The sequence below is a fragment of the Homarus americanus genome, unplaced genomic scaffold (genome assembly GCF_018991925.1).
Source record: "Homarus americanus isolate GMGI-L3 unplaced genomic scaffold, GMGI_Hamer_2.0 scaffold24694, whole genome shotgun sequence".
Taxonomy (NCBI): domain Eukaryota; kingdom Metazoa; phylum Arthropoda; class Malacostraca; order Decapoda; family Nephropidae; genus Homarus; species Homarus americanus.
Window position 1 is genome coordinate 2,622,607 of NW_024732780.1, and position 25,909 is coordinate 2,648,515.

The window sequence follows — 25,909 nt, forward strand, 5'->3', positions numbered from 1 at the left end:
ATAGTTTTATATTAATTTTAATAATGTCATAGACACATCTTTTCAAACTACAAATATGATAGTTCTATATTAATTTTAATGATGTCATAGACACATCTTTTCAAACTACAAATGTGATAGTTTTAGTTTAATGATGTCAAAGACACATTTTTTAAAACTGCAAATGTGACAGTTATACAGTAATATTTTTGTCTTTTAAGGCAGAATCATCTAATTTTGCCATTGTACATACGTAATATACTCTCCAAAAGGCATTGCAGATGTCAGGGCTGTAATGAGCAGGATGGTTACCCGCCGCTCGTTTGCTTGTTCGCGTCCCCCACTTGGGGGGGTAGACGGAGGTGAGAACGTCACTGCTGCCTTGACACACGTGAGACTCTACCCAGCCAGCACCGCAGCTGCACTTCCCCGCTACTCGTTCAATTTCTGGTTCTGTTCTCATCTGAGGTCGTGGACTCGTGAGCTGACTGCTGATTCCCCAGACCTTCACTATACGGACACCTATCCTGGCTACTACAGCGGCTGCCACGTCATTGCCACTTCCTCCACGCCCTATCTTCCTTCTGTGCCCTGGCGTCTCTCTTGTGTGACAAGACCCTCGCCCACCAATGCCGGCGCCAAGTGAGAAAGCTGCCCTGGACTTCCGCCCCCCCCCCCCTCCTTTTGAGCTGAGAGCGGATCACCGCTTTACCAGAACCTTCCACCTGGCTGTCGCCGGAGGAAAAATCCTGTACATTGTTTGACTCCCGTAATTGTTTGATTCTCTTAATTGTTTGACTCCATTAATTGTTGACTCCCGTAATTGTTTGACTCCCTTAATTGTTTGATTCTCTTAATTGCTTGACTCCTTTAATTGTTTGACTCCCGTAATTGTTACTTGATATTTGTGTGAGTGGTGACAGTTTTTGTGTTATTTTCATAGTAAAGAGATGTCAATCTCTAACGGTTGTTTGTTATCCCTCAGAAAACCATGGTTCTTGACTTTCCTCTTATAAGATCCTGAATCCTGATTAGGCTGGCAAGGGATTTCTATCCCTAAAGTCCCAGGCTTTTGCAAGTGGTGACCTTGCCAGGATTGTCTCTAACCCTGGTTTCTGAGAGCTAACATTCGTTCTGGCGTTTGTTGGAAGTCCCCGTGTGCGCCGCTTGCTGTCTGAGGCCCGGAAGTAAGTGTTGTTCGGTGCTTATCACTTCCTTCTGTCGTGCTAATTTTGTTGCTCTCCCTTGTACTAGGGACGTTAATTAGTGTTGGTTGGGGTGCACTGTGAATGCTGTCATAGCATTTTGTTGTTGATTCACCTGATGCCGTTTCTTTTCCCTGAGGTGATTTAACGGGACTGGGTGCAAAACAAGGTTTCCTCCAGCCGGATCAAACCACTAAGTAGTTACTTTTGGCAAGTTGCTGAGTAAGTTGTTTAATTTGTAATATTTTTCTCTTGGCCTTTCGTATCATTATGTCTAGTTTCGAGGAGTTGAAAGGTACTGAGGTTGGTCAGTATGTGGTCACCCAACAGACTGTCGAGAGATGAACGCAACACAGAGAGAGAGAGAGAGAGAGGCACATAACAGAAAGCAAGAGAGAGTTCGAACTAGCTAAGTTGCAGACAGAAAAGGACATAGAACTAGCTGAGTTGCAGACAGAAAAGGACATAGAACTACCTAGGATTAATGCTCCAAGTGGACCAGAATCCTCTGGCCATTTACAAGATAATGTTGTAAAACCTAGTCTGCCTGTTTATCGTGAAGGAGAAGACATAGCCTCCTACTTTGTTAGGTTTGAACGGGTAGCCAAGCTGCTTGGTGAGGACCAAGATAGCTATGCTGTAAGGTTGGCTAGCCTACTGAGTGGTAAGCCGGTACAGATTTATACGTCCCTGTCTGCCGACATCACTAGAGATTACTCTTTGTTGAAGCAAGCTCTCTTGCGGGGGTTTAACAAGACTTCTGATGGTTATCGTGTTGATTTCCACAGAACAAAGATTAGAGCAGGGGAAGCATACCAGCAGTTTTCAATCCACCTGGGTCGTTTGTTTCAGCAATGGCTAGAGGCGTCAGAGGTTGATGAAAACTTTGAGTGTCTCACTAACTTAATGATATTGGATCATTTTTTTGTTTTCTCTACCGCCAGACTTGAGAATTTTCATCAAGGAACACAGGCCAGCGATGCTTGGAGAAGCTGTAGAACTTGCTGACAACTGGGCGTCTGCTCGCAACGCCTACCCCAAGTCTCCCCCTCCTGCAGTGAAGAACACGAAGCCTACGTCCTCCGAGGAACCATTCACAGGAGTAGAGAAGAGTAGTTCATCGACCGTGCGGTGCCACAACTGCGGAGAAGGGGACATTTGTTCTCGCTGTCCCAGGAATCTCCGCGCCTTCAAATCTACCGACATTCATCAGCCCAGCTAAAGGTCGGGTTCTGTTTGGAAGACAGGAGCTGCCCCCGTTATTGTGTCAGCGGGGGGCGCCGGTGGTAGAACGGTACCGCTCTTGCCTCGCAAGCGAAATGTCACGGGATCGATACCAGGGCCGGTGGAAAAGTTGCTTGGATATACTTCCTAGCCCCCTTGGTCCCTGTTCACCTAGCAGTAATGTAGGTACCTGTTGTAAATCGAAAGTTGCAAATTCATATTCAGGGAAAGTTGTTGGAACTTCCAATAACTTGATGACAAAAAAAAAACATTGACTCTTCAGGTTTCTATGCCCTTGACCCTTCAGGCTTGTATGCCCTTAACTCATGAGACATAAAGACAAGCATGAACTTAGCATGCTTCCCTGTTGGGTACTGTAAACGCTTCTGCGCTTCACCTTACACAGGATGGAGTGGGGTGCCCAATAAAAAAAAAGTGTCAGCAGAACAATAAATGGGTCTTTGGCATCTGCTATCATCAGGGACACCGGTTGCTCGTGCATTATTGTCTCTGAGGAAGCCCTGCCTGACGCTGACGTCTCCAGCTGCTCGAAGGTTAGTGTCGCCAATTATTTAGGTAGTATTGACCAGTTCCCTGTTGTTAGGTGTTACCTGCGTTGCCCCTATTTCATTGGTTGGTCTAATGTGGTAAGAGCGCCCATTAAATTCGCTAGTGTCCTCATTGGTAATGTTCCCGGAGTTTGTGACCCTAACGACCAGGAACCTATAAAACTCCTCGACACCAGCGCCAGTCTCCTCAGCGCCAGTCTCCTCGACACCAGCGCCAGTCTTCTCGCCACCTGCCGAAGTCGCCTCGCCACCCTCACACGCCACCTTACCTCCCACAAAGGTCCAAGCAGTGGAGACACGGTCGGCGAAGGTGAAACGACTGCATCCCCTGATTCTGCCGAAACTGTTGCCATTGACTGTGACGCCCAAGGAGTTAGCCAAGCTTCAAGCCTCGTGTACCACTCTGACGCGGGTAAGGGAGGATCAGGTTAGAGATGGGTCTGTTTACAAGTTTATTTGTATTAATGGTCTGTTACATAGGACTTGTGTGTCATCCAGGAAACCAGCCAAAGTAGGTCGGTTTTTACTTGTTGTCCCTGCTGTTTGTCGTAGCAACATTCTCACTGTAGCTCACAAGAGCCCTCTAGCAAGACACTGTTCTCGTGGAAAGACTTATATGAAGGTTGCTTATCGGTTTTACTGGCCAGATATGGGAGCGGATATTAGAGCCTTTTGTAGGAGTTATGATCAGTGCTCACGTATGCCCGCCAAGGGTAGAGTCCGTCCTGTTCCACTTAAACCCTTACGCATCATTACAGAACCATTTTCTCGGGTAGCCGTAGATTTTGTTGGACCGTTCTCGCCCCCTTCCTCTAAAAAGCCTAAATTACATCAACCTATTTTGTTAAGGAAATATAATTGCAGGGCCCACATTGCTCGTGTCTTTGACGACGTTCTCAAGCTGGAGTCAGTCGAGGCACTACCCTGCAAGAGTTCCTGTGAAGTTCAGGCTCCAGATTCGGATGATCTTAGTTGCCAGTTACCGATAACATCGAACGGGATAGAAGAATCCTCTACGACTGGCAATAGGCCCAAACAAAACCTGGACTGAAGTGGATCCCACGTGCAGTTCCTTGATACGGCCTTGCGATATTTGGACATCAAGTTACTACTTATTCTTTTTATTTGACCATTCTTTATTTTGCTCTGTATATTTAAACATTTGTTGCAGGATGTTTGTTTTGTTGTACTAATTTTAAGTTTTAATCTACCTTACAGTAGATTTTTGTTGGGGAGCTGTGTCAGGGCTGTAACGAGCAGGATGGTTGCCCGCCGTTCGTTTGCTTGTTCGCGTCCCCCACTTGGGGGGGTAGACGGAGGTGAGAACGTCACTGCTGCCTCGACACACATCAGGCACTATCCAGCCAGCACCACAGCTGCACTTCCTCCCTGCTCATTCAAATTCTGGTTGTGTTCTCATCTGAGGCCTTGGACTCGTGGGCTGATTCCCCAGACCTTCACTATACGGCTGTCATTCTAAGGACACCTACCCCGGCTACTACAGCAGCTGCCACGTCATTGCCACTTCCTCCACGCTTTATCTCCCATCCGTGCCCTGGCAACTCTCCTGTGTGACAAGACCCTCGCCCACCAATGCCGGCGCCAAGTGCGGAAGCTGCCCTGGACTCCCCACCCTCCCTTGAGAGCTGAGAGCGGATCCCCACTTTACTAGAACCTTCCACCGGAAGAGGGCACTGGCTTTGCGTTCATTTGACCCAGAGAAGCTGTAGAGATAAGAAAGCTAGAATTGGAGCATGGAAGGCTAGAACGAGAAAAGGAGAAGTTGTATGAGTTGGCTTTGAAGGAAATAGAAGAAAGGGAGAGAGAGCGTGAAAGGCAGCATGAATTAGCGTTAGCACAGGTTAGCAGTAGAAGACAAGACTTACAGGCGTTGTCTTTAGAATCTGAGACAAAATTGTTTGATGTGACAAAACATTTGAGACTTATGCCTGCTTTTGACGAGGAGGATCCAGAAGCGTTTTTCATGCAGTTTGAGAAGATTGCAAAGTCTTTTCAGTGGCCTGAAGAGTCGTCGATTGCTATGATTCAAAGTGTGCTCACTAGGTCAGCTCGTTCAGCATTTCTGTCTTTGTCAAGTGAGATTTGTCGTAGTTATAAGTTCGTGAAAGAAGAAATTCCTAAGGCATATGAACTCATTCATGAAACATATAGAGTGAAATTTAGGACTATGAGAAAGATTGATGCACAGTCGTATATAGAAATTGTTTATTCATTGAGTAAAATGTGTGAAAGGTGGATAAAGTCAAGCAAGATAGAAACTTTTGAGGATCTTGTTGAGTTGATGATTTTAGAACAGTTCAAAAGAGCAACCCCCATGAGATATACAATTGTACTTAGGAGAGAGAGATATTAGTATTGTTCATAAAGCTGCTGCATTAGCTGATAGCTATGCCCTTACTCACAAAATGCATCCTGTTAAATCTCAAAATCATTCAGGTGGAAAGGGTTTTGTAACCAAGGAAAAGGGTGGTAGGCAGGATAGTAGTACTGCTTCTTCTTTTCAAGTAAATTTTCGTGGAAACTCGGGTGAGCTTTCCAAGACCTATGCCAAGACTAAATCATTTGTCTGTTTTTACTGTAAGAAACCAGGTCATGTGATTGCGAATTGCCCTAAATTGGAAGCAAAAAAGGAAGAGCCAGTGCTCTCATTCGAGCCTCTGGAGAAGTTTGACAAGACTTTAGTGAGAAATCGCTCAAAGGAGGATTCTTTTGAACCTTTCATGTTTGATGGTGCAGTTGTAGAATCAGGTGATCAGTGCTCTGCGAAGATTTTGCGTGACACTGGTGCTTCTAACAGTATTCTGTTGAAAGGATCTGTTCCCTGCGTGGAAGATTCCTATACTGGAGAGCATTTGGTGCTTAAGGGTGTCGATGGAGTGATGACTGTTCCTTTGTGTAGGGTGTTTTTGAGAACTCCACTTGTGACCGGTTGGGTGACTGTTGGTGTTCAAGATTCTCTTCCTGTGACAGGGGTTAATTTTTTGCTGGGTAATGATATTGCAGGAGCCAGCGTGGTGCCAGATCCTGTGGTATCTTCGACTCCTACAGTGGAGAATAATACTGGTTTAATTGAAGAAGAATACCCTGATATATTTCCTATATGTGCAATTACAAGGAGCTAGAATCTTCGGAATAAAGTACGGACCGTTCCTTCAGTTGACCCTAAGCTCTGTATTGCTGATAGTAGTGCACCTGGCAATGATGAAAATGATTTAGGTATTGAGAATCTGTTTGACAGTCAGGATGATTCAATTGATAGTGACATTGGTGGGAGAAATGTGAGTGAAGCTAAAGATTCAGTTAACATTCATTCCCCAAAATCTGAAGCTGATCTCTCTTCTGGTGACAACATTACCATTCAGAAAGTACCTGTCACTAGGGAAAAACTGATAGATGATTAGCAGAGTGACTCCGAATTAGCTGAGCTATGTAGGAAGGCTGTGGATATTGAAGAAGCCGTTTGCTTGCCTGTCTGTTACTACATGGATTCAGGGTTACTTATGAGGAAGTTCAGATCTGTATCTGATCCTGCTGATGAGTGGAATGTTGTGCATCAGGTTGTGATTCCCAGTTGTCACTGGAGAGAAATCTTGAAATTAGCACACGACTTTTTGGGAGGACATTTAGGAGTTAGGAAAACATACAAAAAGATTTTGTCGCATTTCTACTGGCCTGGAATGAAAGGCGATGTTGCCAGATACTGTAGAACTTGCCATGAATGTCAGATGGCTGGTAAACCGAATCAGGTCATAAAACCTGCTCCCCTAAAACCCATTCCTGTGGTAGATGAGCCATTTAGCAGGGTTATAATTGAATGTGTAGGTCCTCTCCCGAAAACTCGATGTGGCCACCAATATTTGTGAACAATCATGTGTACTACCACCAGGTACCCAGAGGCTATACCATTGCGAAACATCAAAGCAAAGATTGTGGTCAAGGCTCTGACTAACTTCTTCACTAAATATGGCATTCCTAGAATTGTACAGTCGTTTCAGGGTACTAACTTCACTTCTTTCCTTTTCCAGCAGGTGATGAATGAATTGGGTATTAAACAATACTTAGCTTCTGCGTACCACCCTCAAACCCAAGGTGCTCTAGAGAGGTTCCACCAGACTTTTAAATCAATGCTAATGAAATACTATATGGAGTCTGATAAGGATTGGGATGACGGAGTACCACTTATGTTGTTTGTCATAAGAGAGAGTCCCCAAGATTCCCTAGGATTCAGTCCCTTTGAAATGATTTTTGGTCATGATGTAAGAGTTCCTATGACTATGTTGAAGGAAAGTTGGATAAGTAATCAAATAAAAGTCCCTTTGTCAGTGTATGTAGAGAAGTTTAAAGAGAAACTGGAGAGAGTAGGTGAGATTGCTCGTGAAAATCTGTCAGAAGTACAGGAGAAAATGAAATAGCAATATGATGAGCATTGTCAAGCTAGAGAATTTAAGCCTAGAGACAGGGTTTTAGCGCTTATACCCCTGTATAGAAATCCCCTTCAAGCTAAATATGAGGGTCCATTCACTATAGTTAAGAAATTAAATGACCTCAACTGTGTCATAGCGACTCCAGATAAGAGAAAATTGGAGAGTTTGACTCATATCAACAGTTTGAAACCGTATTTTGGTAGGAGTGAAGTGGTTTGTTCGGTAACAGGAGAGGAGGTGGTCCCAGACACTGATTTCCAAGTGGATATCCCCATAAAAATCTGTAATTCCAGTATATTGTGTGACCCTACCTCTAAAGTATCCCATCTTTCACAACAGCAGTCTCAGGATATGGTGCAACTGCTGCAGGAGTTCAAGCCACTCTTCACCGATGTGCCATGCCAGTGTTCTCTGCTGGAGCACGACGAGGTACTGCTGCCTGGCACATCTCCCATCAAGCAAGCACCCTACCGAATGAGCCCTGATAAGCGGGAGAAGCTGAAGCAGGAGGTGGAGTATCTGCTGGAACATGACCTAGTGGAGAGGAGCAGTAGTGCATGGGCGTCACCCTGTGTGCTGGTGCCTAAACCCGACGGAAGTGTCCGCAAGTGTACTGACTACAGGAAGGTCAACCTGGTGACACATGCTGATGCATATCCATTGCCGCGCATCGACGACATCATCGATAGTGTGGGTCAAGCAACATTTGTCACCAAGCTGGATCTTCTCAAAGGCTACCACCAAATCAAACTCTCGGAAGAAGCAAAGCAGATTTCAGCTTTTTTCACTGCGGAGGGGCTGTGGCAATACAAAGTTATGCCCTTCGGCCTCAAAGGAGCACCAGCAACATTTCAGCGAGCGATGCATATAGTGACGTCAGGCCTGCCTGGAGTGTACGCCTATCTAGATGATCTGGTCGTCATCGGTGACACATGGGTACAACACATTGGCCGACTCCGTGAACTCTTCAATCGTCTAGCAGAGTTCAACTTCACCGTAAACCTACCCAAAAGTGATTTCGGACATGCCACCTTAATCTTCCTTGGTCATGTCATTGGACAAGGGAAAATTGCTCCAATTGATGCCAAGGTTGTCGATGTTCTCAGTCTACCCGCACCTCACAATCGAAAGGCTCTCAGAAGATTTCTCGGGATGGTTGGATTCTACAGGAGGTTTTGTCAAAATTTTGCTAGGGTGGTCACTCCCATGACAGATTTGGTCAGTCCAAAAAGAAAGTTTGTGTGGACTGATGAATGCCAGACAGCATTCGGAAAGTTTCGTGGGTTGTTGGCAACGGCATCTCTACTGCAACTCCCAGACTTTAAGAAACAATTTGTGATACAATCGAATGCGTGTGATACAGGAGTTGGTGCTGTGTTAATGCAAAAAGGAAAAGATGGAATATTGCTCCCGAACTGTTATTTCTCGGCCAAACTGAAAAAGCATCAACGTGGATATGCCACAATAGAAAAAGAAGCATTGGCCCTTTTGTTAGCTCTGAAAAAGTTTGAGGTGTATGTAAGTGGATCACCTTACCCAGTGAAAGTTTTTGCAGATCATAATCCACTTCAGTTTGTTCATAATATGAAAAATAAGAATCTAAGACTGTTACGATGGTCATTAGCTCTTCAACCCTATAATATTGAAATCAAACACATAAAGGGCTGTGATAATATTATTGCCGACACTCTATCTCGTGTTGAGTAAAAGTTTGTTCAGAGCTTATTAAACTTTTAAATTAAGGGGGGAGATGTTACGAGTGAGCGTTCCATTGTTGGTTGTGGATTCGCAACGTGAACGTCTTGTTTGTGACGTCATTTTTGCCGCGTCTGCTCTTTGTTTACTTGAGTATGGGCCAGGCTGTGTTAAGTTAAGTACAGAGTATCTCCTTTCTTATTGTACAGTATGTTTCTAGTGGTATAACGTGTAAACCTTGCTCGACTTTTATAACACCAAGTAAAGTATTATTTGTAAAAAATTATTGTTAATCATATTTTGGAGTTCCACGGAAAATAACTTACTTATTTATGAGGTTTCGTGTGGTGGATAGACCACGTTGTTCATCGTAGTTTCTAGACTAAATAAGTCTTTACTTTTGTGTTCATTATTTTGTCACTCGGTTGAGTTATTTATTTGATCAGATTTAACTTGTATTTGTTTATTTTTTGTGCATACTGATATATTTATTTTATTGTTTATTTGTTAATATATTCTGTTATTAAAACTACTGCATGTATTTCAATATACCACATAGTAATGAGGTGATAATTTGGTGGGATCTAGTCCTGGACCTAGAGTACAAAGTGTAATTTGTGAATTTGTGATATTGTTACACTCTTAAGAGGCCCAAGGGTCGTAACACCACCGCAGACCAACTCTACCTTGATCTGTCCAAACAATGCACTGATCATCTCCGCCCTGACCCAAAACACCACCGCCCAAACCGCCAGCCCAGGAGCCAGTGGAATGTTAAACACGACCCTCATGTTAAGTCTATCCGAGTATGGCACCGACTAGCAGTCGAACAGTTTAAGAAATCTCCCAGCTCCCCTGACGCTCTACGCTTCCTGATGCGCACAAATAAAGAGCTCCAATCTGCCATCACTCTCGCACGAGAAAAGCAGTGGTTTGATTTTGCTTCTTCGATTGACCAGTCTACAGCTATAGGTGATATATGGCGCACCATTAACCGTGCCCGGGGCACCAACGCTAGACCCGCGCTCCACCCCAGACCAGCTGCCCGAGCCGAGGCGCTCTCTCAGACGTGGCAGGAGGCCGCCTCCATCGATGCGCTACCACCCGCTGTACGAGACCTCGCCCTCGTACTGCAACCACAACGCCGACAGCGCATCTATGAGTACCAAGACCTATCTGCAGACACTGTCGTGGCTTTCACACAGTGTGAACTACTAAATGCTGTTAAGTGCGGTCGGTCCACAGCCCCTGGCGATGACGGCGTTACATATGATGTGCTAAGTGCCCTTATTGCCACCTCTCTCTTGATACTGTACAGCTGCCTCACTTATGGAAGACTGCCACCACCATCCCAGTCCCTAAACCAGGCAGACAAGATGAATATCGTCCAATCTCCCTCATCTCCTGTTTCTCAAAGAAGATGGAGCGCATGATATGCCACCGCCTCCACTGGAAAATTGAAGCCCACCTGCACCCTGACCTCTATGGTTTCCGCCCCGGAAAGAGTACTGCTCACTCCATCGCTCACTACATAGCGAAAACCTCAGCCAAAACCTTCCTCTTCGTTGACTTCAAGGGTGCTTTTGATAAAGCCAACAGTGAAGTGATCCTTGAGGGCCTCATTGATGTGAAGGGCAAACCCCTCACGTGGATTGCTGACTACCTCTCCCATCGACAGGCCCGTGTCCGTTTTCAGGGCCACTACTCTACGATCAGGGACCTTGATCTTGGCACGCCTCAGGGAGGTGTATTCAGCCCTACACTCCTTAATGTTCTTATGAACTCCATCTGCCGCCTCAACGACATCTTTGCTGAGTGTGCCCTAGACGGTCACATCATAAGCTACGCTGATGATATTCTCCTCCAAATTACTACAGTGCAACATGAACAACCTATACTCTCCACGTTTGCTCGGACCTGTCAAACACTCGGGCTAGTCATCTCACACACTAAAACCAAGTTCATCTCATGCTTCCGGCGTCAGACACCGCTGCCTTTAAAAGGACAAGACATCGATCAAGTACGCACCTACAGGTACTTTGGTCTACCCGTGCGAGCCACTACCAGCTCCACCACCTCCGCTGTCGCCGCCCACGTCATCTCCCAGTGCCGCCAACGAACGAGGCCCCTCCAGTCCCTCACCCACGGTTTCAAAGGAGCCTCTGTCAGGGTCCTACTTCTTATGTACATTGCCATCGTCAAGCTGTCATAGATTATGCCTCTCCTGTCCTTGTAGTTGCCTCCCAGCGCGAGAAACAAAGCATAAAGAAAATCCAAAACAGAGCGATGAGACTCATCCTCGGCTGTCCTATGACCACCAGAATAGTAGTCATGCAGCGTGAACTGATCCTACTCCCCTTCTGCGATCGAATTTCTGCTCTCAATGCCATCCTTGGTGTTAAACTTCTTCGCAGAGAGCAACCGACTCCCCTGTCGCACTCACTGAACTCACATCTTAGCACCCTCCTGCGCCGGCCTGTCCCCATTACCTTTCCCTCCCCTTCTCAACACTGGCCCGTCCACACTGCTGCTGACATCCTACGTTATCACCTCTACACCCCCTCGACCTCTCTCCCTCCCGAGTACACTCATCCGCCTTAACTGCCGTGGACTTCCCCGAGTGTTGATGTTGTCGTCCACACCTTCATTGGTCGTAAATCCACCCAACTGCGGTATATGCTCAAACTTAACTGCCTTGAGCAGATTAATGATGTCGCCTCCTCTCTTACGACCTCCCATCCTCCTATCCTCGTCTACTGTGATGGGTCTGTTACCATGCTGGGCAGCGCTGGGGCAGCTGTGTGGATTCCTGAGCGCCAGGCCCGCATGAAAATCGGGGTCCAAGACTGGGGCTCCTCCACTGACACTGAAAGCATAGCCATCCTCGCGGGCATTCATGAGGGGGCAACTTATGCTCGCACTGAACGCCGGAACCTCCTTATAATCAGTGACAGCACTTCTGCGCTCGCGAGGCTCAAATCACCCTCCCCCTCCTCTCCTGCCGCCCAACACACCCTAGCCGCCGTCGCCGGGCTAGAACAAACTGATGACATCCGTGTCAAGTTTATTCTTACCAAAGTAAGACATCAATATATACACGAAAATCTCCCAAAACTTGCAAAAATAACTGCTACTTGGGACAGAAAATAATCAAAACACCTAGTTTACAAACATTATAATACCAAATTATGCCTCGTCATAACTCTACCCCCTCCCTAATCCTTGTGTCGCCCTGACATATTTATTCACTATTGTTACATAAAAATCCTGCAACTTGGTAGGTCCTCCCTTGCCGCAGCAACCTCAGTCACATCCTCAGATTGGTCCCCTTTTCCTGTCACGTCCAATTCTGCTAAGAGGAACAGTGCTCCTGTTCCCGGTTCATGGTCGGGTTCTCCGGACTGATACGGTCCTGAGTCTTTCCAGGATCTCCGGTTTGGCCCTCGTCGGTGGTAGGTGATACTTCCTCAGAGTCTTTCCAGGTGTACCGCCCTGGCCCAAGATACTGCCAGATCCGGTAGGTCACATCTGAAAATCGTTCCACTACAGTGTATGGTTCTTCCCATGGACTCTGCAACTTCGGTGACTGAGAGTTATACAGCCAGACCTTATCACCGTCCTTGTAACAGACCTGGCTTGCTTTGACATCACTTTAGAACTCCAGAGCTCCTCGAACTTGATGGTGGATCTTTGTCAACCTTTCTTGGAGGCTTTTGACGTTAAATGGTGGTTTCGTCAGGAAGTTCTTCATCAGGTGGTCTTCCTGTCAGCAGGTCCATTGGCCGCTGCAGTTCGTGACCTAGCATCAGTTTTGCCGGAGTGTATCCAGTCGACTTGTGGGGAGCCAACCGATATGGCATGAGCAGAACAGGCATCTTGTGATCCCATTTTGTATGCCCCTCAACACAGTACTTGGCTAGTTCTCGTCCCAAGGTCCAATTAATTTTTTTCTACCATTCCGTCTGAATGTGGTTCGCAAGCGAGCGGACCCGGGTTCGGTCCCCAGGCAGGGTGAAACTATGGGCAAATTTCTTTATGCCATTTGCCTCTGTCTACCCACCAGCAATTGGGGTCCTGGATATTAATCGATGTGCAGATCGTATTCCGGGGTAATGGTTAGCCAGTGCAGTTGGCGAGTTTTCCAGTCTTCTCGGACTATTCCTTGACACTGGGTCATGCAACTCGTTAACTGAGGGTGTGGTTTTTGTGTAGACGACAGCTTCTACACCTTAAACAAATTCACGCTTAGGTGGCCCTAGGGCCGGCCATCCTCGTTACACGAGGGGCAACATTATTATAAAGCTATTTAACAAATTGTTTGAAACCGGAGAGTTACCAGAGGAGTGGCTTATAAGTCTTATTGTTCCCATATATAAAAATAAAGGTGATGTGAGGGAATAAATAATTATTGAAGTTGGGTAAGAAAATTATTTACATCCTTGTTAAATGACAGATTAACACAATTCTATGAAACTAATAATGTTATTAAAGAATTACAGGCTGGTTTTCGACGAAGTTTGCTATATTGAAAATACGAAGGCCGTTGACCTTGTTTGGAGGGATGACTCATGGTATAAACAGATAGAAGCGGGAAATATTTGTATATTTATAAATGTCTTGATTAGAATGTATTGAAATATCAAATCTTGTATCTTACATAATCAAGAGATTTCTGAGCATTTTATGAGTTGTAGGGGAGTAAGGCAAGGAGAAAACCTTTCGCCCATACTATTTTCACTGAATGTTAATGAACTTAAAGAGTTTTTGCTTGAAAGAAATTGTGAATATTTAAGTTTTAATAGAGAATGGTTAGATATGATGTTGATATTAGTGGTATTAATGTATTGTGAATGCTCTTATGGATATATGGGAACATTGTGAAGAATGATAGTTAGAAAAAACATTCATAAAATAAAATTTTTGGAAAAAAAGAAATGTACAGCTGAAAGATATGATTTCAGGTTTAAAGAAGAACAAATTGAGATTGTTCATCAATATAAACAGAGACATGTAAAGTTTAATAGGCAAATGTAGGGAATTTGATCAGCCCCATTGGCTTGCAGCTCCAACTTTTTGATGCAATGGTATTACCAATTATGACATATGGGTGTGAGGGATGGGGGTTGTAATATTTTTAAGGAATTATAAACTCTTAATTTAAAATTCTTAAAACATGTCCTTAATGTTAATAAAAATATAAGTAATGGTATAGTATATGGAGAATAAAGTAGATGGCCTATTGATATTCATATAAAATGCAGGATGGTGGGATACTGGACAAGGTTAGTAAATGGGAACCAAAACAAACTGAGCTATATTATGTATCAGTGCCTCAGGAAGTCAAAAAAGGATGGCGGATTCATTTCTTCATGGCTGAACCAAATTAAATGTGAGCTAAATAATTGCGGGAGGACAGGTATATGGATAATGCAAAACCAACATATGTCAATATGGTTAAAAGATGCTGTTGAAAAAATAAATAAAATATCAGTGTATTATACCAGTGGTATGCTAACCTGAATAGTACATCATTATGTTGCAGTTATAAAACTAGTTTCAAGTTAGAAGAATACAGTATTTAATAAGGATACAAAAAAATCAGATCTATCTTATTTAAATTTAGAGTTAACAATACAAGATTACCCATTATAGCTGGTAGATATGAAATTCTTCCAAGATAAAAGAGAATTTGTATTAAACATGGTTATAATGTTATTGGAGATGAATATCACGTTATTCTTGAGTGTGATAATCAAGATAACAAAGAAAAGATGCAAATATATACCAAGATTTTAAAGAAGTCCTCCAAGTCATTTGAAATTTGCTAAATTAATGCAACAGACTAATTTTTAGAACCATCTGTAACGTGGCTGTGTTTGTCAGGTTTGTAATAGATATGTTTAGGTTCATATCGAGATACTGTAGTTCATACCAATTTTTATCATTAATTTATTGTAAATTGTTATTTTCATATGCGATTGTTGTGATAAGGAGCTGTGCGCCATACTTTGAAAAAGTTTGAGCCAAGTAAATTTGTCTGTCTGTCTGCCTGTCTGTAAGAATTTTTTTTTTTGTGATTGTTCCATTAACAAACCTCTGTAGCCCAAAGGTTAAGTATGTAAGGAACAACAGTGATGAAGACTCCTTTGAACATATCAAAATCCTAGACTACTTTTCTCGGCTCCAGTTCTTCGAACTGCTGACTATTGTCCCTTCCTTTGAGAAGGAAGGACGCCTGTGATACCAACATGGGGGCTTATTATTACAAGAGGATCCAGAAACAAAGTCTCTTTACCCAATCAATAACAATCATTTTAAGAATAATTAGATTTTTTTTCATCTACGTAACTTACCAAGAGGAAGATAAAAAATTGGGTGAGTGTTGGTTAGTTGTCATGACAACTCAATATCAAAGTTTGGCGAATAGTAATCTAGACGATTTCAGGCTTGTCATAGGATGTTAGTTAAATTTTTTGGTAGTTTGGTCAGTGTTCCCAGAGTTTCTTCAGCAATTATGTTTTTCGGAATTCATACAAAACTAAAGAGAATGGTCACTTTGACCGTTGTTTACTGAATATAATATTAAACGAGTGACGTACCCGGCGAGCCTTAGCGAGGAGAAGGGAGAGAAAAGCTTCAGTCTTGTTTGTGTGAAAGTCGGTGACAGACACCTTCACTACCCCAATACTCCACGGGCCGAACAATACACTGCTATTCTGCAACAAATAAAAGATGCTATGAGTATCAGAGAGATACAGGTGAAGAGAAAAATTTTTAATGCTTCAAAAATAATTAAAATACATGCTAGATATAAATAAATATAATGATTTTGTTAATATTTATGTTAGAGAATGATTGGATTAAGATACTCAATCGTTATAGCCTTAATCTCGGGGCCTCCACATATCAGGGCTGGTCGACTTGAAACCACATGAATGACTCCAGTCATGTCTCACTTTTGTGTGTGTGTGTGTGTGTGTGTGTGTGTGTGTGTGTGTGTGTGTGTGTGTGTGTTGGGAATTTGTACACTATCAATAAATATGCAGTTAATTAAAAATTTCACAATATTATAATTTCCTCAATATAACTGCATATTCTCCAAAGAAGTGTTCAAATTTCAAAATTTTCCCAGGGGGCTTACAGCGCCCACCGGAACTCCCAGATGTTTAGGCTCGCTTCACTCGCCACCCCACCCTCTTGGGTAGTTATAATGAGTGGGGCCTCCACAAAGAGGCTGCCCATGGGCCTCCACAGGTCTAAATCCGGCACTGATCCCTGGAATGAAGTACTTAGCGTGGATGACGTGGAAACCAAATGGAAAATTATACCAACACCACCACGGAAGCTCACCACCACTTCTTCCCCGAGAAGTCCGTCAGATCTCTCCCAGCTGATTTGCCCTGGATCACACCTCGGATCAAAAGACCACAACCGCTACAGGTCCCTTCACAACCGAGTCATCCACGAAATACACACTGCAAAGAAGTCCCACTACCCAACCAAATTGCAACACCTGAACCACACTAACATCAGTCAATGGTATGGTAAGCTTAAAGAACTCTGTGGACTAAACAATAAGACACGCCCCCTCCCCTTCCTTAGCCATCTCACTAATGTTGACGCAGCTGAGCAATCAAATAACCATTTCGCTACTACTGTATATGCCAGACGCTCCCCCGGCTTGACACAACCACTCTCCCTGCTTACCTACCAGCCCCTTTTCCCACTGACTTAGTAGAAGAATTTGAAGTAGCAAAACGTCTGGACACACTAAAGTTAAAACGCTCCACCACCCCCATGCAAGATTATTCTCTCCCCTTACTATTCCACATATCAAGAAGCTCTCAACACACTGACCCTTTCGACTCTCACTGACCAATAGGTGGTCCTTATTTTTCAACTTTGGAATTTTTTACCACAGACCCTGCTAGACCAAACCAGATTGTGTGAATCAGGTGCACAAAATGTTTGACAAGTGGAGTAGTTTGAAAAAGAACTCTTCAAGAAAGACAGAAACTCAAAAGCAGAAAGATAAAGAGTTCACTGATACATTTGAAGATCTCTTTAACATTGCACATGTGAATGCTTTGAATATGATGACAGTTCAGGAGGATAAGGATTTCTTAATAGCGCAATGAGAAAAAGGGGCTTTGTGGAGCAATGTCATCTCCTGACAAAGTATTCCTGAAAAGACAGAAACGACGAGAAAAAACTCTCAAGAAAGCAATGAAAAGGAAGTTGGCTGCAGACAGTGCAGAGAAAGAAGCCAAAAAATGCCAGGCCATCGTTGTCTTGGACAGCAGTAGTACGTCTTCTTCTGAGGAATCCAACCCAGTTCCTGGCCCATCAGCGCTTCAAACTCCACCTACTGTCAAGAAGCGTGGGCGAAAAGAAGTTCTAACTCCAGAACTTTCTGCAGCATTAGATCGGACCAAGTCCTCAGATAGAATGGCCATGCACATTGTCACCCAAACTGCTCGGAGTCTGGGCCATGATGTCAGTGAACTGATTCTGAATCGATCAAGCATCAGGAGGAAACGTCAGCATCATCGCGGTAGCAGGGCAGCTGAAATCCTTTCAAACTTCAAACCAGAGTCAGTTTTAATTGTTCACTGGGATGGTAAATTGAGGCCTGATTTGACGGGGCATGGGGGTCATGTTGACAGACTCCCAGTTCTTGTCTCAGGCAATGGCGCCTCCCACTCTTGCTGTTGCAAAACTTCCCTCTGGTACCGGTGATGAACAAGCAAAAGCTGTTGTGAAGGCTTTGCAGCAATGGCACATTGCAGACATCGTGCATGGCATGTGTTTTGATACAACAAGCTCAAATACTGGTCACCACAAGGGTGCTTGTGTCAAAATTGAGCAGTTGCTGGGTCGTGATTTGCTATATTTTGCCTGCCGCCACCATGTACTAGAACTTGTAGCTGGAGCTGCTTTTGAAGCTGTAATGGGGCACTCAGCTGCTCCTGACATACAGATGTTTAGAAGATTCCAAGCCAAATGGGAACAAATTGACAAGCAGAAGTTTGAAGACTCCTTCACCGACGATCTGGCAGAAGAATCGATCAGAGCTATTAGGGACAATCTAACCAACTTCATTGAGAAGGCTCTATTGGAGACACAGCTTCGAGATGATTATCGAGAGCTGCTAGAGCTGGCCTCCATCTTCCTTGGCGCATCACCTTCTCGGGGAGTACGATTTTCTGCTCCTGGTGCAATGCACCAAGCACGATGGATGGCAAAGACCATTTATTCCTTCTAAGTGTGGTTATTCCGTTCATAGTTTAAGCTCACTCCAAAGGAGAACAGAGGACTAAGAGATTTGTGCATTTTCTTTGCCCGAATATATGTGAAGGCTTGGACAACTGTTCCACTTGCTGCAAAGGTACCAAAAGGAGATCTGATGTTGCTTAAAGCTCTACAAGACTACAGTACCATCAGCGATGCCATATCAAAGGCAACTTTCCACAAAATGATGAGACACCTCTGGTACTTGTTAGAAGAGTTGGTTGCATTGGCCTTCTTTGATGACGATGTTCTCCCAGCAGTGAAGGACCGCATGTTGGAAGCTATGAACATCGTTATTGGAGAAGAAAAGCATGTCAAACGGGTTACAATCAATCCAGACACACTCCAAGTGAAGAACCTATATGATTTCACGACAAAGAACACAAAGTCATTTTTCAAAAAGCTCAACTTGAATACAGATTTCCTGGCCCTCCCAGTAGAACAGTGGAAAGATGATCCTGGCTTCCAAAATGCAAAAGCCAGTGTACAAGCTTTGTCTGTGATCAATGATCATGCAGAAAGAGGAGTAGCCTTAGTCCAAGATTTCTCAGGCCGCATCACCAAGGACGAACAGCAACTGCAGTATCTACTGCAGGCAGTTGCTGACCACAGGAAATCATTCCCTAATGCCCTCAAGCAGACCTTACTGGGCGACAAAGAGTGAGACTGGTCCTCATGCGACCCCTGCCTTGAGCAGCTAATACCCACTTAGACTAAGTGGGGGGGGGGGGGCCCAGGCTTGGGGGCTAGGAAATGATGTGTTATGAACATTAAGCATAGGCATAATATTGTTAAATTTCATTTGACTTGAGCAACATCTAATTATTAAGATATTTAAAAAATATTTTACAGGCAATGTTTCTACCCCAAATGAAAACTTTTGCCAGAGTCTGTGACAAAAAAATGGCAAATTTTGTTTTTTGCCCCAAAATAAGGACCACCCTAATTACTGTCTGTTAGGGTGGTCCTTATTTTTCAAATTTGGAATTTTTTACCACAGACCCTTCTAAACGTGTTCATTTACGACAAAAATATTGTGTGTAGAATTATTCTTAAATATATTAATATTTAGAGGTTGCTCAAGGCTGCCAAAAATTAAGTAATCGATGTAGTCGATTACTTTGTAGCCGATTACGCCCACCACTAGCGCGTCGCATTTGGCACGATTGTGGTGAGTTTTTGCTGGTCGTGATTAATTTATATTAATAGTTAATTTCCTTATTCCTCAGGTCAAAATGGCTAATGCAGGAGTAAAAACACGAGAAAATGTGTATTTGATAAAGACATTATGTGATGACATTACAGGGGCTAAGTTACCTTCAAACAGGCAAGTGTTACAGTATTTTTTAAGCCTGCATCGCATACAGATAAAACCATCAGAGTGGCAGCTGGGAAAGTCACATACTAAGTTCTTCAATTTTGGACAAAAGCAAACATTCCCACACACCACAAACCAGATTGTGTGAATCAAGTGCACAAAATGTTTGACAAGTGGAGTAGCTTGAAAAAGAACTCTTCAAGAAAGACAGAAACTCAAAAGCAGAAAGAGAAAGAGTTCACCGATACATTTGAAGATCTCTTTGACATTCCACATGTGAATGCTTTGAATATGATGACAGTTCAGGAGGATAAGGATTTCTTAATAGCGCAACGAGAAAAAGGGCGTCGTGGGGCAATGTCATCTCTTGACAAAGTATTCCTGAAAAGACAGAAACGACGAGAAAAAACTCTCAAGAAAGCGATGAAAAGGAAGTTGGCTGCAGACAGTGCAGAGGAAGAAGCCAAAAAATGCCAGGCCATCGTTGTCTTGGACAGCAGTAGTACGTCTTCTTCTGAGGAATCCAACCCAGTTCTTGTACTCACCCCTGAAGATGTGAATTACACAAAAGCGCTTGGGCACTTCGTGTTTTCTTGTTTCCTTGTGGTTATCAGCATATACCTGGTTCACGCGCACCTACAGAGATATTATATATATATATATATATATATATATATATATATATATATATATATATATATATATATATATATATATATATATATATATATATATATATATATATATATATATATATATATATATATATATATATATGTAACCGGTCGGAATTTACTGGACTTTAATTTCTCACTTGACTTGGGGTTTATTAAAAATTAATAGATGGTAATGGCAGTGGAAGCGCCCCTTTGAGAAAAATCCCGAACCAGCACAAGAACACTTAAATCTACTAAACAAAATGAATCGTCCGTGACCCGTGGAAGGATAGCATCTGTGACTGGGGTGAATGAGACACACTGTAAAATTTAGACACTTATATTCCCTCCAACACTACAAACACAATCAAATAATGGTACACCAATATGCGCACCTCTTAACTTAAACTTAAAACACTACTCTGGGGAATAAAAGTTATACATGATATAGAAATTATTAGAAACACAGGCAACAATAAATTTGAAGTATTAAGAAATGTTGCTTGCACACATGAAACAGGCCTTAAGGGCTTTCACACAATAATATCAGTCACTTAGGAAATGGTATTAAAAAATAAGAAATTAACTACTCTACAATGAATAGGCCTTAAGGGCTTTCAACAAAATAATATCAGTCACTGAGGAAATGGTAATAAAAAATAAGAAATTAAATACTCTGCAATGAATAGGCCTTAAGGGCTTTCAACAAAATAATAGCACCCCAACAGATGCACACTTCCTAACCTAACTTAACCACTACTCTGGGGAACAAGGTTATACCTGAGATGAGAATTATGAAGAACAATTAGATGCATTAAAAGAATCAAATCACAGTATCACTCTGGTTCCACTTAATGGCACAAACATTCAAAAACAATACTATCAAAATTATTTAGAACTATTAAACTACACACGTCAAGATAATATCAGTCTGAGGAATGGTGTTAACTACACCCGTAATAAGGGAGGGAAGATGTTCCTCTAGGTATCTCCTAGAGACCTAGACTCACGTTCTCAGTGTGTGACCATTAGTTTACTCAGATAGCCTCAGTGTACTCCCAGTGCATCCATAAAGCGGAAGGGAGTGAGCCAATCAGACCTTGTACAGTTGAGAAAAACTTTAGCTTCCCGTTAGCAAGAGGGTTTCACTTAGCTGCTCGGGACATGTGGTGTTGTGCACCCGAGTGGTAAGAACTGATCACCCACTGTGGATGCTGGTCCCGTCGTTTTAGTTGTCGGAAGCACTCGTTCACTCAAGAGATCCTTTGCTACCCCGCTAAACAGTGACAGGCCTACACTGATCGGTCCAATGGCGACAATCGCCACCCTCAATCATCAACGGCAGTCTCAAACGGCAGTCAATCTCTCGCAGTCAACTCCGGTCAACTCCAGTCAAGTGGGTTCTGACGGAAACCCTGAAATGAACTCACTGTTAGCTCTAGTTTACTTTACCACTGCCCTATCTAACCCTGTCTGAGATCGCATGAGACTTACTTGTTATACGGCAATAGCGCAACACAGGTGACTAGGCCACGTGACTATTTCTGTGACGGACGCGCAGGGACGTCTTGTTTTGTATGAATCCTCCCAGCGACTGAGGGAGAGCCCGCCTCGTGTCCTCTCAAGGCGTTAGCTTAGGCCTACGTGACATATTTTCCGCCTAACTAATAACTCCTTGGGACACCCGTAACATTATTCAGACTGATAAACGATCTATAATAATTTCAAATTCAATAATAGTCCCTTAACTTCATGAATCGCATCATTATTAATTCGGTAAATTACATTTAATATCATATAGGCCTAGTTCAGCAATCTCTCGCTATGAGCAGGCAGCGCTCTCTCCCCTCAGATGACCTTGAACGCTCAGTATCGCTAATGGCGGGGCATTTGAAATTACTCTGAAATTTCTGAATATTACATATATATATATATAACTGTACCATTGGCTAATAATGCTAAGCAATTATCCTTGGTCAATTGTCCTTAATTCCATTGTCCCCAGGCTTCCTTTGTGCACAAACACATGCACAAGCACAACCACACCAACAGAAAAGTGTAGACAAATACACACTTACAATGATCTATCGTACCTGCAAGATACTGTTGGACATGAAGGTGTCATCTGCGATATATATAATAGTCCTATCAGCCTGATAGCTAGCATTTAGTACGTCACCAATTGCATGTTCCATCTTTTTCAATGCATTATGTCCATCTGCAAATAAAGAAATCCTTAACAAATATGAAATAAGGAATTCAGTATTGTTTTATCATAGCATTTATTGAAAACTAACATGATATATACTTTTGCAATTTTCAAAAGCAGTGCAATCGTTCCTTCAATATTCTTAATTAAGTACTGTGCTAAACCTCAAAGGTTACAGTATAACTGGTTATATCAATATTTATATATATGTATATATATATATATATATATATATATATATATATATATATATATATATATATATATATATATATATATAATAGCCAGTCTTATAGGCAGAAGTATTATATAAATGGGCTAATTACATTTGATTTATATACTCTATCACCCTCTGAGGCATTAAGTAGCCAGCTCTCTGGCCACCTTTTGCGGCAGTAGTTTGATATCCTTGACGAGGAAGACGTTATTGGGAGTCATCGTGGATGGTTCCGTCTTCCCTCGAAGGAGGACGTATATTACCGTTCTCCCTCGACGGGTATTATAGGTCACTCATTACCTCACACCAACCGGACGTATTTAGAAGAGCTCTTTAAAAGAGCCTCCGTCCTCATATTAACACTCATAGCTACAGTGATTAAGTTACGGTGATATACACTTGTAACTGTATATGAGATAGTTCCTCAATAAACAGAGAACAGACAATTGGGTTTCGCTACTAAAACCCTATATAATTTTACATGTTCCAGCCTCATTAACCCAGAGGGAATCAACGGTTAAAGGGCCAGTTCATAAGGTGGCAGCAAAATGGTAACGGATAACAACATTCCCGTCTATAAACACATTCTACATAAAAAGTCATAAGTGATTTACGAAAACAGAAAAAACAAAATTAGTGACATGTTATACTTCTCCAAAGTGTATTACAATATCCCGTAGTGAGACGTTATACGTTGAGTGATTTTTATTTTGTCATCATACGAGGTGTACAATTTTTTTTTCAATAACCAATTATGGGTTATTGATGACTTTCTACCTTGTGGAAAGTTGGCAACACCCCTGTCTGGCAACAAGGCTTGACGGTGAGGAATTTGCGACGTCAACATTCAGCATCCTGTGCGCAGATACCCCCAGTGACAGCACAAGGATCTTACAGCGTTGCCACATACCTATGTGCTGCGAGGTTTTGCAACACGTGGACCTTACACCATTTAGACATTGTATGTACATTATGTATGTTGCATGTTATAAGGGCCTGTGCCTCTTATAACAATTCTCTTTACTCTAAAACTTATAACCATTGGTAGAGTGACGAGAGGAGGCTCGTGGGTATATGTAATGATAATATCAAGTAATAGGGAAGAAATAACGGTAGATACTGTAGGTAAATACTAGACACAATATACAAATACAAAATTTATTTAAACATTAATTTGGAGGCAGGAGCAAGAATATATGTACCAACAGACGAAACCTCGTACTATGCCCTCAGGCTCAACATACTCACACCACTACTGGGTGGACATACTCAATAACACAAACTCTTACAGTAACTTAGCACCATTAAGACCAGGGGCAACTGCCACTATAACACTCAGTCGTCAGGAGTGATACTCAAGCAACAGCCATGGCCGAGCGTTAGGGTCAGACGAGCCAGCTATGGGGCCCATAGGTAGTCTGAGATGTCTGACGGTCGGGTCTCACGAAGGTAACTGATCCCACTGGACCTCGGACATCTCCCCACACATAGTGAATACAACATCCACGCTACAGACACGGCCTAGGCTGCATTAGGGACCTGTATGTGTGAAGGGGCGAGCACTTACTAAGGGTTGAAATGCCCGCGGCACCCTCACTCAAAATAGGTCAGGGAGTCCACCTACTTCTATTTCGATGAATTAATTTACTGTACACTCTGACGTTGAAACTGAGACTATGAACTCAGCTTCATTCCCTACTATTATCTTCACTAACAATGCTCTGACAGAGCTATCAAAAGCAAAATTTAATTGATTACAAAGGGTTGGATGGCAACAGGTCCCAACATACAGCGTCTTGCTACGAAATCCGCGGATTATATTCAAAGTTCCCTTCAGACAAAGACTGCCTATCGATGACGTCATCAAGGAAACAGAGAAAACGGGGTACATTTCCACTGGGGGACTCAGGAGGTTTTGTGGACGTTTGAGCATAATATGAATCCTTAAGGTTTTTAGGTTAGCCGTCATCACAATCATTACAATGTATACCATGTATGTACTCTATATATACACATTATTTCTCTAGTCAGTAGCGTGTGGCAATGCCCCTGTTGCATGTCACCACACGCTTAGATAAATGTGCCTGGCAACATCTGGAAGCTGCTAGTATACTACTTACCACATGTCGCCTGAGAGGTCAGAGTGAGGTCAGTTGACCCCTATAGGCTTGTAAGGACTACCCGCGCTTGTAAGCACACCTTGTATATTTCCGTTAATAAGAACCTACAGAACTCTACAGGTGTTTATGTTCGCTCCTGTAGTTAGAACCAAGTACCCCGAACATCTCCATGGCGCAGTGAGTATCAAGTGATCGATTAAGTGGAAATAAGTGTGTTCGTGTAAAATCAAGGCAGGTAGACCACCTCCGTCAACTCCGTCATCCGTCGCCATTGTCTCCCCCAAAAATTCGTTTGAATGACCAACGAGTTTTGAGCATTGTGCAGTGACCGCAATTTCCTGTGAAGTGTCTTTAAGTGCCCCTCGTGTGTGTGTGTAGTGTTAAAGTGTGTGTCCTTGTTTTAAAGGATTCCCTAAGGTGGAAGGCTGATATAGGGCATTTGTGAGGAGTGGTGCGTCAGCGCGACCGTCCCCTGCTGCCTCAAGGGTAACTCACCCCCCACTGCTCACCCCCCACCGCCTCGCCTCCCTCTGCTCTCCACCGCGCCTTCACACACCAACCCACACACGAACACACTGACCGCGGTCATTTCTTCATATATATTTCATGTAAATCCACAATGAAAACGTGGATAAGATAAATCTTGATAAAATCACACGGGAAAATGGAAACAACGGAGCACCTTAGCTTTCGTCTTTATATATATATATATATATATATATATATATATATATATATATATATATATATATATATATATATATATATATATATATATATATAAGTTACTTATCTGTGTATTCAATTAATTTTGTTGTCTCAGATCTGGTTGATACGACGGGCTGACAGGTCAACACTGATTTGAGATACAATATACAGATAAAGTAATTATGCCCCGGACCTCATGCAGCGGTATCCCTAGCGCCCGGATGAATCAGATGACAGCTCTACAGAGATGGATGACCAGTCAGAGCGCGACGC

General features: G+C 42.9%; 1 protein-coding gene across 1 annotated transcript in view; it reads right to left on the bottom strand.

The window, feature by feature from the left end:
• Positions 1 to 25,909, bottom strand: part of LOC121868951 — a 159,626-nt gene that overhangs the window by 90,490 nt on the left and 43,227 nt on the right. Inside the window, exons 3-4 of the mRNA XM_042369982.1 lie at positions 22,476 to 22,600; positions 15,717 to 15,833 (exon numbers count right to left, since the gene is read on the bottom strand). Of these exons, the coding sequence (XP_042225916.1) occupies positions 15,717 to 15,833; positions 22,476 to 22,600 (242 nt within the window). The remainder of the gene's footprint in view (positions 1 to 15,716; positions 15,834 to 22,475; positions 22,601 to 25,909) is intronic.